Genomic DNA, 14901 nt, shown 5'->3' on the forward strand with positions numbered 1-14901 from the left:
GCGTCTTAATCATAGTGGCTGAGAGGTTGCTAAGCTGATGACTCCTATATCCGTGAGGTATTTTTTCCAGTATCAATAACAGTTTACACATTCATCAGCGCGAGGGCTGCAGGTGTTCACGAAGCAGCGTAGGGTTAGGCATGGCCGGGTCGTAGATCAGCGTGTCTGGCTCGAGGGGGTCCTCGAGAGGTATTGGGGCGGTCACGGTATCGCTGGGGTCTTCAGCAATCTGCACCACCATGGGGGAAGCGTCGAGCACGACGGACTCGGTTGACAAGTCCACCACGTACGACATGTCACTGTCAGAAGGCGTGTCTTGTACAGGCGAAGGGTGGGAAGCTGGCGTTCGGCGATGGCAATACTTGGCCACTAAAATAGCGAGGCCTCCAGCGACGAGGGCAGCCAGGAGTACAATAGCGAACGACGCCATGACCTCCGCGGAAGTATTAGACTCCAGCCGGCGAGCATGTTGTAGAGAGCTCATGTATATCTTTTATGAAAATTTCGGAGGTTTTTCACAGAAACAATTCTGGCTGGTCAGCGCAGACGGGTACATAAAAGAACGAGAGTCCTAAGCGTGGGGACACTTCCGTCGGCGTCTGTAGTGGCGGTGCAAACGACCACACTTTCCACAGAAGTGTTGGTGCTGCTGCATATCACCCTTGGACAGGATTGAGGGGGATGGCAGCTCAGCAGTGTGATGAGCCGTTCCGGAAAACTTGACTGCACACAGTGGACAATTGCGCACGTAGTTCTTGCCTTGGTGCGTGTGAGAGCAAGAACATCCTGCGTCCTCGGAGCTGGATGAGGTTTGGTGGTGTTTCTTGTGGTGGTGGTGCCGGTGGTGGTGGTGATGATGATGCCGAGTCCGAGATGTTGACGATGGCGAGCTGTTTAACGTCATAGAGAGCACTCACTATTTTTTAGTAGTGGATGAGGACGATGAGCTTGAGGAACTCGAATCTTTGTCAGGGGACTGATTGTCTTTGGAACAGAAACACATGTATGTCTTCTTTGGACATCGTTTCAAATGGAATGGCTGCACCTCAACTTTCTCTTTGGAGCAGTAGCAGGTGTAAGAATCCCGCTTCCTTCTACCAGGCACAGTAATTCGATAGACCATGGGGCGCCCTGGCTTAGGACGGCAACCTCGCTTGTCTTCAGACCAGGCTGACTCCATCACTGTGTCCATATAGAGATTTTCAATATCTCTTGGAATGACTCAGAGGTGTACATGAAGAACTCCTCCCTTCGATCACTAAATCTCGCTCGTCTCCCAAACGTTCCTACAAATATCTAAACGAAAAAGTGCGATTGAAAAGTTCTTCACAGGTTGAATATATTGCCAAACTTAAACTATTCCTTAATCTGCCAGACGAGCAGTCGCTCTACATCGCGGCATTGAGCCACGGCGTCCTCGAAACTGTCAGCAATTAGGTCCACCCGCCCAACGTGCGGAGGAAACCCGTCATTCCAGCAAGTAACACGGTCGCCAGCTCGAACACCGAGGGAGCAGAACCCTATGTTAGCGTTGGACTCTGCAGCGAGGGTGGCGTCCGCCACCTCCACTACACCCGACTCGGGAGCGAAAAAATGAACCGAAACTCCAACTCGTCCAGAGTATGACACGGGAGGGTTGCACGGGATTCCGGCCGCAGCTAGACACTGCTCCAGCAGGAGATCTACGCCGTATATGTTCCTATGGAAGTAGGGGATCGCACCACCCCCCAGACGAGGATTGACCTCGATCAGCATGGGACCAGCGCTGGTCAGTTTCATCTCCACGTGCAGAATTCCTGAGTAGCAGCCCATTGTTGTGACAATATCAGTGGCAGCCATCTTCAAACGGGCCGCATCTTCTTCTGAGAGGTTGGTTGGACAGTTGTTGCCGAGTTCTATGTAGTAGGGTTCCTCATAGGGCCAGTCGTCAACGATGTTGCAATAGGCAACGCGTCCCTCGCTCATCACGAAGTCAACGTCGACCTCTGGGCCGTCCATGATGGACTCCAGCAACACATTTCTCAAGTCGCACGAGTGGAAATCCTCCACGTCTTCAAATGTGAACCCCATGAAATCCCCGTCCAGGTAGGTGACATCTAAAATTCTCATGAGCTCTTCATACTTAACCTGCAAATCCTCCGAAGAAATGACTTTGGTGACGCCAACCGAGGCGTTGCCAACGGCCGGTTTGAGGATCGCAGGAAGCCCTACAACTTCGGCAGCTTTGGTGAGCTCGTCGGCAGTGGTGATGGTGTAGTTTCGGGGGCATGGGAGCCCATTAGACTCAAGGAAACTCCGCGTTCGACTCTTATCGTGCGCGATGTCAACGGCTAGAGTGGAGAGGTGGTCGACACCGAAGGCATTGGCCACCCTTGCAGCCAACCCAACTGCATCGTCCCACAACGTACACACGCCAGATATACGCCACCCCGTGTTCTGGCACCATCCCACGATCCCCTCAATGCACTCCCGTGTAATACTTGCCCGGGGGGTCATATCTACCTCGACGTAGCCCTCGATATACTTGTTTCCGAGAAGCCACTTAACCAAGGAGTTATCGGAAGCCTCAACAATAACGGAGCGAACCCCGTACTCTCGGAGCATATGGACATAAAGGTGTTTCTTGTCGTCGTAGTTGCCCGCACACACGAAGACGATGACGCGTCCACGAATCAGGTCCACCCGCTTCGCCTGCGCCGCCTCAGTGGGGTCCCTGAGAAAGGGAAACCTTCGTAGGAGGTCTACAGGAGCGTCGACGTACCTGTCGAGGGCTCTTACCCTCGCCTGCTCTGGCAACATGTCCAAACTAGCGCACGACTCTGAAGGCGCCATTGTGGAGGCAGGCGACGATAACCCTTTGGCTGCTCGGGGCGAGCTGCTCTGGATGCATTGCATTGTTTGTTATTTAGAAAGGAATGAATAAGTAGTGCAGATGCCTGAACAGATGTGGGGCGCTCAAAAGAATCATGACGATGTCAGTCTGTCAGTCGCTAAACACTTCCGAACTCAACTCGGAATCGGTCTCCTGAGAGTCCGAGGACAGAGAGGACGAGGATACTGAGCTAAAGTCTGGAATGGGCTCTTCAAACTCGCGGTGAGGCTCTGACTGGGCCATATCCGTAGCCTCCTCCTCCGTTTGATCTCTGAAAGCCGCTTCAATGGGACGTCTGTGGGTTCGAGTGGTTGAACCAAGCTTCGCAGAGGCCTTGTCGAAGTGGATGCGATGGCCCTGAAGGCCAAAGTACTTGATTGGCTGCTTTACTGGCGCGGTGGAGTCTGTAAAGTCCTCCGGCAACTCCAGGCACAAGTATCGTTCTTGACCCTCCTCCTCAGATGCCCTTGTTACGAAATCACGCAGGAAGGCATACGTGCCGGGCACTGACTCCCGTACATCCACAGGCGGACGGCGGCCTACATCTCGAGAGTAGGCGGAGTACAGCTTCATGTCTCCCGCTGACTCTCGGCAGGTCAGCAGCACCTGCCTGCGGTCCATGTCCCGGGAACCATGAAATATTCCGTGTCTGTGCGGTACAGGCCAGGACTCCGCGTTCGGTTTCAGATCGAAAACTTTCATCGGTTTCAGGTGTGCAAACAAGGGGTGTGCTAGGGGGAGGGGGTCAAACGTGGCCTGGACATTGTCGGCAGTGGGAGTGAGCTGAGCCCCGTCTTGGGCCACCACCCGTGCGGTCTTCGGGCTATCGGTGGCGCGTGGCGTAGGGACTCGGGACGGAATCTCGTCGAAGAAGATGGCCAAGTCCTCCTCATCCAGTGGGACCTCTTCATTGATGCCGAGAGCGGAGAGGTACGCGTCGGAGAACGTGCCGGTAGAGGGGTACTCCTCGAGGAGGTGGATTAGAGCCGCTTGTTGGGTCTGCTGACCCACGACTCCAGGCATCAAACCAGTCAATGCTAATAGACTGGGTGTCGTGAAGCTGCGGATGGGGGAATACTCCACAGATCTGTTGACATCGAGTTTGTGTTCCAGCAACAGTGGCTTTACCTGGCCAATGTTCTCCTCCGTTCGCATTCGGAGTCTGGATGACACCAGAAAGCCGTCAGAGCGCTGGCCTCGGAGGTAAGCGGGAGGGGTCGCCGCCTTGTACGTCTTCAGGACCCTGGACAGCTGTTGCTTTATTCGTGCAGCATTGGGCTCGCCCATTAATCGTCATTTTTAAAAGATCTCTGAAGATTATTAAAAAACAACCGCGAAATAAATGATTTGCCAACTACAAGTATCTACTTTGCGAAGGGGTCGAAAGAAGATTCCGACTCCTCCACATCCGCATTTACGGTGAAGGTTTGCTCGAACTTGTGAGTGGCTGCACGCCGAAGCGTGATGGCCTTTTGAAGCTCGTTGGCGATGCCCCCATCTCCCACGCCGGGACAGGGCACAGCGTTGGCAATGGTGCTCCCCAGGCGGTGGCCTCTTCGTTGCATTACGATGGCAGAAATGTCCTTCGGGGACTCGGAATCGTGATCATTCAGTTCATCTGGAGCATCCGCGAAGCCTAATCGCTTTGGTGCCTTAAGGATGGACTTAGGAGAATCTTGCGGAAGAGAAGCTGGATTTGCCGGTGGCCAGGGCAGCGCCGAACACGCCTTGTCCAACATCTTCGGGGATGCAACAGGACTGGCAGCCTTCTTTTGCTCGGCATCGGGAGCCGCACGCTTTATGCCGGTGGATATGCTCACCGGTTCCTTGGTCACCAAGCCTTTCGGCTCCAGTTTTGGCTTTGTCGCGACATCGTTGGGCTTCTGGTGCGCAGTCGACTTTGCAGCTGACTTTGCTGGGGTTTTCGGGCTTTGATCGGACTTTACATCAGCCGTCGCTACGGGGCTCTTGGGCGTGCTCTTAGACCCAGAACCCCTCCTATGTGCAGGATTCCCTTTCGGAGAGGCCTCCCTGCTCGTCGCCTGAGCCGCTTTCGGAGAGGCCTCCCTATTGCTTGCATGAGCCGCTTTTGGTGAGGCCTCCCTATTGGTTGCCTGAGCCGCTTTCGGAGAGGCCTCCGTACTGGTTGCAGGGGCCGCTTTGGGAGAGGCCTCCTCCTCTTTGCTCCCACGTCTGAACCGCGCAAACACCTTGCTGCCCGAACGAGGCTTCTCAGCGCCCTCCGCGGTCTTACTCCGACTCTTGCCGTCGGCACGTTCCTTGCTCCTTCCACGCCAGCCCCGCTCCCTCCGTTCGTTTAAATCCGTCTTAGCCGTGGAGGGGTTGTCAGACATCTGACTCGTTAATCCATTTTTAGTGAGTAAAATCATGCAAAATACACGTCACCGTAGCCGTAGCGGAGAGCAGAACAAAGAACACACGCAAGGAGCCTGCAACGCAGCCATCACGCTCTGAGCGGCGCGCTTGCCTTCGTCATAGGCGCCGTCGACGGTTCCATTTCGGGCAGCAGAGTGCTCGCCAGCAATGAAAATTTTGGCCGTGTGATCCTCAATGCAGTCGAAAACGCCACGCATGTCCGCGTCCAGCGGTGGCAAAGCCCAGCTGCCGTTGAGCCGAGGCTCCTGAGAGAAGTTCGTCACAAGCACCTGCGCCGGCGGGGGTATCGGTCGAACGAAGAAGGGACGCATCATCGTGTACAGATCTTCCACAATTTCTTCTGGAGACAGCTTTTCCACCGTCAGGGAGTCCTCTCCCGAGACGAAGACAAGCAGCGCATTGAAGTCCGGACGGAAGACCTCCAAGGAGCAGATGTTGTCGGTCCAGTGGCGGCTTGGGGGGTTGGGACGCTGCAGCTGGGGCAAGCGCCGAGTCAAAAAGTTGAAGGAGGTCATTGGGCCCCACCAGGGCTGGGTGTAGCGCAAGACTACCTTGGTCATCTGAGCCATGGCGAACTGATTAAGCGTCTTCAACCGTTTCGGTTCTACAGGCAGCTGGTTGATTAGTCTCTGCAGTTCGTTCAGAGGTACAGCCAGGATGACGTAGTCGGCAGTGTGGTCGACTCCAGTGTTGTCAGTTAATCCGATCTTGCCGTCTCTAAATCGGATAGAATCAACCGCCCTCTCCGTAATAATGCCAACACCTTGCGCCTTCACCTCCTCCTCCATGCGCTCTATGACCTGGCTCCAGCCTTTGGGAACCGTCGTAAAGTAGTTTCCGTCAATGTCGTCATCGCAGATAGAGGCCAGGTCTAGGTCCACGCAGCCCTCGTCACTTAATCGGTTACGTTTACACCAGTCGAAAATCATGTCAAGTTGTAGATCTCGCTCAATACCTTTCATGGAGCACAACGCAGCAAAGGATTCATCCAACGCTTTCCCGAACCCCAAGGTTTTCTGGGCCCTTAGGTTATCGCCCTTCACCGCTTCTACAAAGAGCGAAAGGCCAAGGTCGACGGTATTCTGGTCCAATTTGTGACCATATTCATCTACGAACACGTGGTCTCGGCGTCCGATCATGACTAACGGGTCCGCACCGAGAGGATTCGAGCTGTCCATCTCTATGTTCCAACGGGACAATTGCCGGTAGAGGTCGTTGTCGGTTCCATGGAGCCACGTAGCCCCGTGCTCCACAAACCACCCGTCGAGGTGCTGGGTTTTCACACGGCCTCCTAGGCGGTTACTTGATTCGAGAATAGTCACGTCCACGCCATCCAAGTGGAGAGCCGCACTCAATCCGGCCATTCCTCCTCCCACGACGATCACCTTGGTCATCTCTGAAAAGGCGCTAATTCAGCGATGGAGCCGTCTCTCTACGAGCGCAACTCACTGAGCCTATTCCTAGTAGAGTTCGTGCTGTTCGGCACGGCTGCCTGCCTGGCAACGCACCAGGCCATCCATGCCTTCGGCCGCTTTAACCAGCACAACGTCTACATGTGCACGGGCTCCAGAACGCGGCCCATATTCTTGTCGCTGGTGGCCGCCTCTCTGGTCACGCGTCTGGTTTTCCTGTGCCTGTCCTTCTTCTATAAGACTACTGGTGGGTTTGCGGTGTGGTTGAGGGTGTTCTGTCGCACGTTCCCGGCTCTGGTGTACTTTTCAGCCTACTCCGTTATCGTGGCATTCTGGGCCGACACCTACTTCCGTAGTCGCCTCGTTGACATGCCTGTCATGGTGCTATCATCCCTATTCTACGTGAACATCGCTCTTTACTCAGGCTATTTGAGTGTGGCTGTTGTCACCCTGCTCCACCAATCCTACTTCAGCTTTCGACGAGTGGCTATGCTATTCGTTGGAGTGGGGAGTTTGGTAGTTGCCGCGTTCTGGCTCATCTTCGGCGTTCGCGTTAAAAGCCAACTAGGGCCTGCGGTGACTAGCGGACGCTCGCGTAACATCTCGCTGCGTATGCTGCTGCTTTGCATCATCTGCCCCTCCCTTCTAATCCTGCAGGGCGTTTACAACGTCCTCGTATGCCTGAACGTGGTGCATCGCTACTACCCCCTCTCTGGCGAGATGCGCGCCTGGTGGGACGCGGTCGTGTTCCTCACCTGCGAGTGGGTTCCATGCATCGTCATAGTTTTTGTTTTCTGGAGCGGGTCATCAAAGCGCTATCCTATCGTGGCTCCGCCGCAGCTTATGCGACATGTCGAGCACAGTGAAGTGTTCAAGTACCAACAACGTCTCGAAATGGTGCCGTGACCTCATCTCCTAATACCCACGCCGATCTTGGAAGCGTGTAATTCTGAATGTGAATCAAACGTGACCCTCACTTTGCTGTCTCATCCACAAACCCGACAGAACGAGAACGACGCACTGCGTAATCCGTAAAGCCTTTTCTCACCTTTAGAAACGCGTTGACTACTGACAGGTAGAGTCCAGCCTGGTGGAGGTTGATGGTCATGTACAACAGCTTCGATGTCTTGATCCAGCAGTTGTCGCTCTTGCTGTCGCACATGAACGTCGAAAATCCCAAAGCCAGCCAGGCCACGTCCACCACCACTGCTAGCGCGTAGATGGTGAGGTAGCTCTTTACGTTGCGGTACATTTTCTTGGTGGTGATATGGATCTCAGAGGTTCCTGGGTACGCGGATGCCGCTGCGAGCGAGGACATGCCATGCCTGTCTCCCTCTATGGCCCAAATGTAGTAGCCACCCAAGTAGAACACGAAATTGTAATCGGACCTCACGAGGCAGATAAAGCACGATAGGGTTATCATCACCCAGTGAAGGGCCACCACGGCACCGCTAATAGTATTGCAGTTGGGCATGTCTTGCACCCGAACTTTCGCATCGGCGTACGGGTCCTCGTCCGTGAAGGGCGTCTTGATCTCGACAGGAGGAGGGTTCGGCGCCAAGTAGGTTTGGTATACAGGGTGCACTGCTACCTGACCGGATTGCTCCGCGCCCTGGAAGCCGAGTGTCTGCCCTATGGGAGTGTACGACACAAGAGGTGGCATATTTGATGATTTGAGCGAGACTGATGCTAAGTGACTACGACCGGAACAAGGTTATCTCCTGCTTCTTGAAGTAACGCCGTTCGTCCTCGTCCACCAGAACCAAATTCAAATAATACCGGACGGAGAAGAGGTTCAGTATGTCCTCCATAGAGGGGCCTAGGTCGTATCCACAGAGAAACATCCGCACTGGAATGCTCTCCATCCGAATAGGCGACCCATCCATTATCTCGAACTTGGATACCGTCTCGTGTTCGATCTTCTTCCCCGAACCCGGCCCACTCACCGACTCAACCTTCAGTATATCCAGCTCCATATGCTTTAACCGAATCTTAGCCAAGTGGAAGAACACCCTTCCGAGCACGACGTCCTTTACGTCGAAGGCAGATTGGTTATACTCGAAGTCAATATGTAGACAGTCCTCAATTCCGACTTCCATCTTTAGGTTTTCAGTCTTCTCGGCTCTGGGAGTGGAATTCCGCACCAGGAAGTCCAGCTCTTTGTTGGCGGCTCCGCTGCTGGCCAGTACCGTTGCCCTAACGAAATATCGAACGGATGCGTGTTTCCCGCTGTACGAATCATATGGCTTGTCGATTGCACGGAAGGCCCAGTGGTACTGTGTGGTGGTGGTGAGCGCTCCAGCAGAACACAACTCCTTGGAAGCGCTTACGAAGTCGGTTCGGCGCCCACTAGTCAGAGCCACACGACCAATGAGTTCCACACGGATCCCTCCATGCTCTACTCGCTTCGACGGCATAGCACTAACGGTGGTGGTACCCGTCACATCCTCGCCGTCGTGATAGATAAAAGCCCGGGGGCCGTTTTTCTCCTTCGACAAAGCCGCGCATTTCCGACTGGGATCGTACTGCAAGGCAACCTCGATGTGACATGACGAGTCACCCGACAGGAAAGAGAGCTGCGTGACAAGCTAGGTGGATCTCTACCATGAGTCACTCCAAATTCTGATTTGCCGGCCGTTTCTATCAGTTGTTGTAGCACGGCGCAAAAGACACAGTGGGCTCTTCGGATGGTTCTAGTAGGCGAGCAAACACGAACATGGCTCGATTCTGTAAGTGCACAAATCGGATCTGCAGTCTTTTGTTGGCTCGAAGCAGCACTGGTCGAGTGTAGGAAAACGAAAAAGGATCCCAAAATCTGTATCCCCAGTACACTACATCAGAGCAGTCACGGAACGTCACCGCGGTGCCAGTCCCGCTCGAATATACACTGCGTATCTTAGCGCTGCAGGGGATCGGAACCGGTCCAAGCAGTGCTCCCGTGTTGTCGCGGCCCAGCTGGCCTGTGAGGTTCTCACCGCAAGTCCACACGCCGCCAGCGATCAGCACGGTGTAGTGGGCGCCCGCACTGATGTGTGAGACGCGATTCGAAGCAACGGGGGCTTCTTCCTTGAACAACTGCCTCAACGATATTCTCTGTGGTTCGCTGACGCTGGCTCTGTGTTTCCCGTCTGCTAGCCGACCGAACAACCCGCAACCCCAGGTATAAATAGTATCTCGGTCCGCGCCATGCACCGCGATGACATGATGCAGCCCCGCCGCAATATCCACAACGGGGTTGAGAACGCCTGGTACAAGTTGGGGCTCAACCGCGCTGGGCACATTGGGGCCCAGGCCTAACGCGCCGTATGGTGACGACCCAAACGCTAAAACCTGACCGAGCCCGGTTCGCAGCACCACGAAATCCTGTCCGCAAGCGACCTGAGCCACTCCTCCACTGGTGCCCAGACACCGCCACATGGGAAGCCTGATGACAGCGGAGGGGCCCTCAGAGGCTCTCACATGTGCGAAGTACTCTTCTTCGCGCCGGATTCTGGCTTGGACGATAGCTCGCCTAGCGAGTATCCGGCGCTCAGTCGACGTATGGCTGGCGCGGCGCTGGCGGAAGCCTCGAAGCCGAGGGCGGATCTGGCGCCGCTGCTCCTCGGAGCTGGAGAGCGGCATGCGGGGTGTGCGGACTTCGATGGACAGCGAGTGGTCTATCAATGTGGAGTCATCTGGTAGGCGGTACTTGATCTCTGGTTTTCTCCTTGTAAAAGGTTCGTAGACATAAACATCCCGTGAGAATGGCCTCGGAGTGAGGGGGGGCTCCCTCCTATATGAGCTTACGCTGGTGGTGTCCTGTGTATCCGTGAATCCCGAAGACGAGGAGTCACTGGTCGTACAGCTGCTATCGGACTCGGTGTCAGATTCCTCTTGACTAAAGCTTCTAAGGGTTGATGACTCCATAAATACTTCCTGTGTGCACCCCTTGTCGTCCCCGTGCGAGCAGGACGTCGCGTCTTCTACCAGCCTAGGGAAGGCAGGCCCACTTCCGCCCTCCGTGGTAGTCATTGACGACGGATTCGTTCTGACGCTGCGAGGTCGCATGGCCTCGTGGAACTTGTCTCCGTAGTACTCAGACAGGTCCGACAAAGCCAGCAAGAACCGTACACCGACTGAGTGGCTCTCCGCCCGTCTCTGCCAGCGAACCGGAATGTTGGAGAAATCCTTGGATGGCACGTATTCTGCCCAAGAGTAGTGGTGCAGGGCGCTCTCAGCACTGGCCTCCGAACCCGTCACCGAGGATTTTCGGCTCTTTGTGTTGGGGGGTGGATCCGTGAACAAGTCATGCCACCCCTCTCTGTGCCAGGCGAACACCCTTCCCGCCCCGATAGCGGTGATGATGTTCTCGTGGTGATGCTTGGTCTCGTCGATCCCTGACACACCCTGGGACCGCATCAGGGTCTCCAGCCGGAAGTCAACGACGTCCTTGTCGGTGACAACGTCTAGGGTTCGGTACATGCCGTTCGCCAGTTGAACGAACTTGTTGGAAGTGTCCGTCGCAAACGCGGTACCCCAAGGCACGACACAGCAGGCTGCCTTCAATATGGCTGTGTCAGTGATACACTCGAGGTCGCACTCATTGGACCCCGCAGGGACCGTAGATACACCAAGGTTGATTTCTGAGTGTTCACCCACCTTGACACACAGCATTTGCCAATTTCACGTACGATTATGTGGACATTACGTCTAAGGACAATACTGCCGATATGCTGGCACCGGCGCAGTGTAGAGACCCAGAATCCGCTCGCAGGTCTCCTCGATATCCGCCCACGTCGTGTCGAAAATCTCAGGCCATCGAGTTTCTGGCGACAGCCCGATTCCGCGGTCGTTGAGCGCTAGACAGAGGGCTGCGGCGGCCAACACAGGCGCCGCCTTTTCTACGCACAGTGACGTCCGCATGCTATCGTTGAGAAAGGCCCAGGCCTTCTGAGCGATTCGGTCATGGGTGTCACTGCTGATGGATGCGCAGTGCCCACAGATCACATGCACGTACTGGAGCAGGTAGGAGTGTGGGTAAATGAGCGCAGCGGCTAAGAGGAAACCTGTGTCTCGCAGAATGTAGCGCTCTGCGCGAGTAACGCGCTTTCGGTAGTCGCTTTCCGCCCCTGGGGCAGGCCACCGCATAGCAGCCACGTGGGCCTCCGAGGGTTCGAGGACGCCAAGAGTCTCCATCTCCGAGAGAAAAAACGATACGGCTAAGATGTCCGTGATCTTGCGAACGTCCTCCTCGATCTTGCCGACCAGCAATAGACATGCCTATTGTAAAGACGACCCTGTGTTTACGTCAACGACGACTCGAATGTCAAATTCGGTGAGGGATCTGTTGTAATAGAAACGATGCAGTGCCATCTCGCACCCCACAACCGTCATGGGCTGCAGCTGTAACATCACTCCCATCCGTTGGATCCTGTAGATACGCGACTCGTCGTCTCACCTATCGCACGCGTATGCCCTTTGCACGTGTTCGTCGACATAGGTGATCCCAACCTGCAGCGACGGAGATGACTCCACGATATCAGGTGGGAGCCTAGTGCGGTTTCCTAACATGTAAAGGAGGAATTTGGCCGCTGAGGGCTGTAGGTTATGTGTGCGGAGACGCTGTTTCTTTTGCGTGTAATGGACTAAGGCTGGACGTTTTCATTACGGCCGTCTTCTTAGCATGTAATGGGAGAATTTGGTCACTAAGGCTACACATTTTGTGTGACGGGAGCGCATCTACAAAAAAGCGCGTCATAGCGAAGGGAGGAGGTCATTCTGGTCCTCGACCAGCCCCGCTGAGTGCAGCAACAGGTCTTCAGGTAGCAGTGATGGACCGCGTTCGTCTATGAAATTTTCGGTCCTTGGTATCTTCCGAGGTGGTTCTGGTAGTTGACAGAGAGGACACAACCAGTGTTCCATCTTGTCAGCCTTCGCCTGGGTCAGACCAACGCACCGCATGTGGAACCACTTGGTGCACGAGTCACACTGAATCGATCCCACGTCCAGATCGCAGGCCAGACAGAAATACCGTTCGTCAGGATGCTCGGGGTTGACAGTAAGGTTCTTTTGTATTGTGGCGGCGATGTCGGTGTTTGACCTGGCAATTGGAGGCTGCCGTCGACTCCCCTTTCTCGTCTCCGATATGTTCTCGCACTGTGAGCAGATGAGATCATCAGACATGGTATCCAGAGGTCTGAACTCTCCGCATGATACACAGCGTCTAGATTTCTTGTTGTCGTCCTTAGATCGCTTCCGTAGGGACATGAGAAGAAATAGTTGGTTTTTCTGAGGGTGCATCTCATGCACACGCAACTGAAGATCAGATTTGATCTCATTCTGTAGCTCGTGACAGCCGCTGTCCGTAGCGCTGCTTTTTTGCCCATATGATCCGACCGCTGCTAGCCGGCACCTGGCTAGGCGATAAAGAGACGTTCTCATGAAGGTAGTGACGTTATCAGTTCCACACATTCTTTTCCCACAATGGCAGCAGGTAGCTCCACGTGAGATGCATAAACAATCTTATTCCTGCATTGATGGTCGAAAAGCGCCGCACGCCTACCTTCACCGACGAAGACTACGCCTGTGACGTTCGCCGTAGGGTGTACGTCGACGAGGCGGAGCGCTACATGGAACGGCCCACAGGCAGTACTCAAATCATTGGAGATCATCTCTTCCGTCACAACCTTCGCGCGGCAGGCCCGGCTCAGCATTACGTAATGTACTGGTTGGGTGCAGGACAATTGTACTCCGTATCCAGAGTGGCGCATGACGATCTGCCAACTCACCCGCTTGCCCGAGACGAACTTCCCCCGGGTGAGATTCTGGAGGAGTACGAGGTGCCATACTGCAGCTACTACCGCTTGGAAAAGGCGGTCAGAACAGATGGGAACGCGCTGGATATCACAGAGGCTGCCACTCCGATCCCTTGACTGTGCTGTCGTGACTGTGTTGTCAATCCTTGACTGTGTACCGTAAAAGGCTCAATTTTGGATGCCGAAAAAGAAGGCTGTACCCGCACCAAAGAAGGCAGATGCCGCTAAGAAGGTGAAGAAGACTGGAGTAAACGGCAAGCTTCCAGACCCCATCAAGGAGTGGACCTCCCAGGTTAACCAACTGGAGAAGGTCGCCTCGACGTTGGTGGCACAAGAGTGTGTAGCCCGAGCCCCAGCGCCAAATGATGTTGCACTTGGGCTTGATGTGGTTGACTCTCTTCTCAAGGCCCAGCGCATCGTAAAGAGCGGGGACTTCGTCGAGGGCGTTGACGAGACTATCATGACGCCTGGGACCACTTGGTGCATGGAGAGGGCAAGAAGCGTAGCGCAATTGGTGACACTGGAGAATCGGGACACAATCCGCAGGATTCTTTTAACACTGACGCCAGATGAGGTCAAAGTCGTCTCCGAAACGTTTTTCAACCCCCACTTATCCGTCCCTTCCTATGTTCCACCGCGGTGGGTACGGAGCTGGAATCGGTGGACTCAGGAACTCCTTTTCCTTAGAGCGCAAAACGAGTCTTTTGATGTGCCTCCTGAGTGGCTTGCACTCGCCGAAGAGAGATCACGGGCCATGGATGAGTGTCGCAAGCTTCAAGCGAAGCTCCAGTGTCTCCTCCTAAATTTCTGACTCTTTTACGTCAAAAGTAATTTATGGGCAACGATATCAGCTGCTGCGCCAACTGTTGCGGCACGCTCTCGGATGAGAACACGGCCAGAGTCTTTGGCACTTTGGATCGTAGACGTCGGGCTGACCTTTGCTTCTCTGGCAACTGTCGGGAGCGGTCATCCATGTTGCCAGATAAGAACGTTCCAGGCAACTGGGCTGGCTCCCCGTAGTTCGACAGACCTGATAGTGCCCTGCTCTGCTGGAATGCATTCATTGCGAGTTGAGTGGTCTCGTCGTGTCGTCTGGCCATGCCCTTCAAAATGTCATCAGCGGAGCTCTGATAGAAGTCCAGATCCTTCAAGATGTCGCGTTTCAGCTCACGACGACGTTTAAATTCATCTTCCTCCAACGGAAGGTTCTGTTTTCACCCTTGACACGGACCTACTATGTCTTTGTGATAGAAATGAACGTTGACCGACGGCAAGGGTGCGTCGTCTGAGTCTTCGCCCATCTGCTTGGGCCAACTCATGCCCTGACCCGTCTTCTTGACCTTCTGGTTGCTCATGATAAAGTTTTCATTGCCTGGTCTGTTCGGATGCATGCATCTACTTGAGACGAACAAGAGAAACCACTTGC

The 14901-nt window shown here is 54.6% G+C and overlaps 14 protein-coding genes across 21 annotated transcripts; 3 read left to right on the forward strand and 11 right to left on the reverse strand.

The window, feature by feature from the left end:
* Positions 1-94: 94 nt before the first annotated feature.
* KVP17_002952 (uncharacterized protein) lies at positions 95-484 on the reverse strand (the record flags this gene model as incomplete). The annotated part of the gene is made up of 1 exon (XM_068519721.1): positions 95-484. One exon carries the CDS (start codon positions 482-484, stop codon positions 95-97), a length of 390 nt encoding a protein of 129 aa, XP_068373132.1.
* Positions 485-1356: 872 nt separating this feature from the next.
* KVP17_002954 (uncharacterized protein) lies at positions 1357-2895 on the reverse strand (the record flags this gene model as incomplete). Of its 2 annotated transcripts, none has more annotated exons than XM_068519725.1 (1): positions 1357-2895. In XM_068519725.1, the coding sequence occupies one exon, from the start codon at positions 2893-2895 to the stop codon at positions 1357-1359; it is 1539 nt and encodes a 512-aa protein (XP_068373136.1). The 2 variants fall into 2 exon arrangements, with proteins under 2 accessions (XP_068373136.1, XP_068373135.1); XM_068519724.1 differs by having other exon boundaries at positions 1357-2832.
* An 88-nt stretch (positions 2896-2983) lies between these two features.
* KVP17_002950 (uncharacterized protein) lies at positions 2984-4159 on the reverse strand (the record flags this gene model as incomplete). Its single annotated transcript, XM_068519718.1, has 1 exon — positions 2984-4159. One exon carries the CDS (start codon positions 4157-4159, stop codon positions 2984-2986), a length of 1176 nt encoding a protein of 391 aa, XP_068373129.1.
* A 77-nt stretch (positions 4160-4236) lies between these two features.
* Positions 4237-5226, reverse strand: KVP17_005280 (uncharacterized protein; the record flags this gene model as incomplete). The annotated part of the gene is made up of 1 exon (XM_068515085.1): positions 4237-5226. The coding sequence occupies one exon, from the start codon at positions 5224-5226 to the stop codon at positions 4237-4239; it is 990 nt and encodes a 329-aa protein (XP_068373140.1).
* A 48-nt stretch (positions 5227-5274) lies between these two features.
* Positions 5275-6663, reverse strand: KVP17_002956 (uncharacterized protein; the record flags this gene model as incomplete). 2 transcript variants are annotated; one of them, XM_068519732.1, is made up of 1 exon in its annotated part: positions 5275-6663. In XM_068519732.1, the coding sequence occupies one exon, from the start codon at positions 6661-6663 to the stop codon at positions 5275-5277; it is 1389 nt and encodes a 462-aa protein (XP_068373139.1). The 2 variants fall into 2 exon arrangements, with proteins under 2 accessions (XP_068373139.1, XP_068373138.1); XM_068519731.1 differs by having other exon boundaries at positions 5275-6633.
* A 24-nt stretch (positions 6664-6687) lies between these two features.
* Positions 6688-7587, forward strand: KVP17_002946 (uncharacterized protein; the record flags this gene model as incomplete). The annotated part of the gene is made up of 1 exon (XM_068519713.1): positions 6688-7587. The coding sequence occupies one exon, from the start codon at positions 6688-6690 to the stop codon at positions 7585-7587; it is 900 nt and encodes a 299-aa protein (XP_068373124.1).
* A 54-nt stretch (positions 7588-7641) lies between these two features.
* KVP17_002951 (uncharacterized protein) lies at positions 7642-8344 on the reverse strand (the record flags this gene model as incomplete). 2 transcript variants are annotated; one of them, XM_068519719.1, is made up of 2 exons in its annotated part: positions 7642-7701; positions 7730-8344. In XM_068519719.1, the coding sequence occupies 2 exons, from the start codon at positions 8342-8344 to the stop codon at positions 7642-7644; spliced, it is 675 nt and encodes a 224-aa protein (XP_068373130.1). The 2 variants fall into 2 exon arrangements, with proteins under 2 accessions (XP_068373130.1, XP_068373131.1); XM_068519720.1 differs by having other exon boundaries at positions 7655-8344.
* A 34-nt stretch (positions 8345-8378) lies between these two features.
* Positions 8379-9288, reverse strand: KVP17_002949 (uncharacterized protein; the record flags this gene model as incomplete). 2 transcript variants are annotated; one of them, XM_068519716.1, is made up of 2 exons in its annotated part: positions 8379-9257; positions 9286-9288. In XM_068519716.1, the coding sequence occupies 2 exons, from the start codon at positions 9286-9288 to the stop codon at positions 8379-8381; spliced, it is 882 nt and encodes a 293-aa protein (XP_068373127.1). The 2 variants fall into 2 exon arrangements, with proteins under 2 accessions (XP_068373127.1, XP_068373128.1); XM_068519717.1 differs by lacking the exon at positions 9286-9288 and having other exon boundaries at positions 8379-9098.
* Positions 9289-9324: 36 nt separating this feature from the next.
* Positions 9325-11334, reverse strand: KVP17_002948 (uncharacterized protein; the record flags this gene model as incomplete). Its single annotated transcript, XM_068519715.1, has 1 exon — positions 9325-11334. One exon carries the CDS (start codon positions 11332-11334, stop codon positions 9325-9327), a length of 2010 nt encoding a protein of 669 aa, XP_068373126.1.
* Positions 11335-11370: 36 nt separating this feature from the next.
* On the reverse strand, positions 11371-12231 carry KVP17_002953 (uncharacterized protein; the record flags this gene model as incomplete). Of its 2 annotated transcripts, XM_068519723.1 has the most annotated exons (3): positions 11371-11940; positions 11968-12091; positions 12119-12231. In XM_068519723.1, 3 exons carry the CDS (start codon positions 12229-12231, stop codon positions 11371-11373), a joined length of 807 nt encoding a protein of 268 aa, XP_068373134.1. The 2 variants fall into 2 exon arrangements, with proteins under 2 accessions (XP_068373134.1, XP_068373133.1); XM_068519722.1 differs by lacking the exons at positions 11968-12091; positions 12119-12231 and having other exon boundaries at positions 11371-11856.
* A 183-nt stretch (positions 12232-12414) lies between these two features.
* On the reverse strand, positions 12415-13101 carry KVP17_002945 (uncharacterized protein; the record flags this gene model as incomplete). Of its 2 annotated transcripts, none has more annotated exons than XM_068519712.1 (1): positions 12415-13101. In XM_068519712.1, one exon carries the CDS (start codon positions 13099-13101, stop codon positions 12415-12417), a length of 687 nt encoding a protein of 228 aa, XP_068373123.1. The 2 variants fall into 2 exon arrangements, with proteins under 2 accessions (XP_068373123.1, XP_068373122.1); XM_068519711.1 differs by having other exon boundaries at positions 12415-12927.
* A 95-nt stretch (positions 13102-13196) lies between these two features.
* Positions 13197-13592, forward strand: KVP17_002947 (uncharacterized protein; the record flags this gene model as incomplete). Its single annotated transcript, XM_068519714.1, has 1 exon — positions 13197-13592. The coding sequence occupies one exon, from the start codon at positions 13197-13199 to the stop codon at positions 13590-13592; it is 396 nt and encodes a 131-aa protein (XP_068373125.1).
* A 61-nt stretch (positions 13593-13653) lies between these two features.
* KVP17_002955 (uncharacterized protein) lies at positions 13654-14286 on the forward strand (the record flags this gene model as incomplete). Its single annotated transcript, XM_068519726.1, has 1 exon — positions 13654-14286. One exon carries the CDS (start codon positions 13654-13656, stop codon positions 14284-14286), a length of 633 nt encoding a protein of 210 aa, XP_068373137.1.
* Positions 14287-14296: 10 nt separating this feature from the next.
* On the reverse strand, positions 14297-14830 carry KVP17_002944 (uncharacterized protein; the record flags this gene model as incomplete). 2 transcript variants are annotated; one of them, XM_068519709.1, is made up of 2 exons in its annotated part: positions 14297-14683; positions 14711-14830. In XM_068519709.1, 2 exons carry the CDS (start codon positions 14828-14830, stop codon positions 14297-14299), a joined length of 507 nt encoding a protein of 168 aa, XP_068373120.1. The 2 variants fall into 2 exon arrangements, with proteins under 2 accessions (XP_068373120.1, XP_068373121.1); XM_068519710.1 differs by lacking the exon at positions 14711-14830 and having other exon boundaries at positions 14297-14575.
* Between the last annotated feature and the right edge of the window lie 71 nt (positions 14831-14901).

Source organism: the organism of the source record quoted next (assembly GCF_019968985.1).
Source record: "MAG: Porospora cf. gigantea B chromosome Unknown PgB_NODE_564_length_14901_cov_127.462, whole genome shotgun sequence".
In the NCBI taxonomy this organism is placed as follows: Eukaryota; Apicomplexa; class Conoidasida; order Eugregarinorida; family Porosporidae; genus Porospora; species Porospora cf. gigantea B.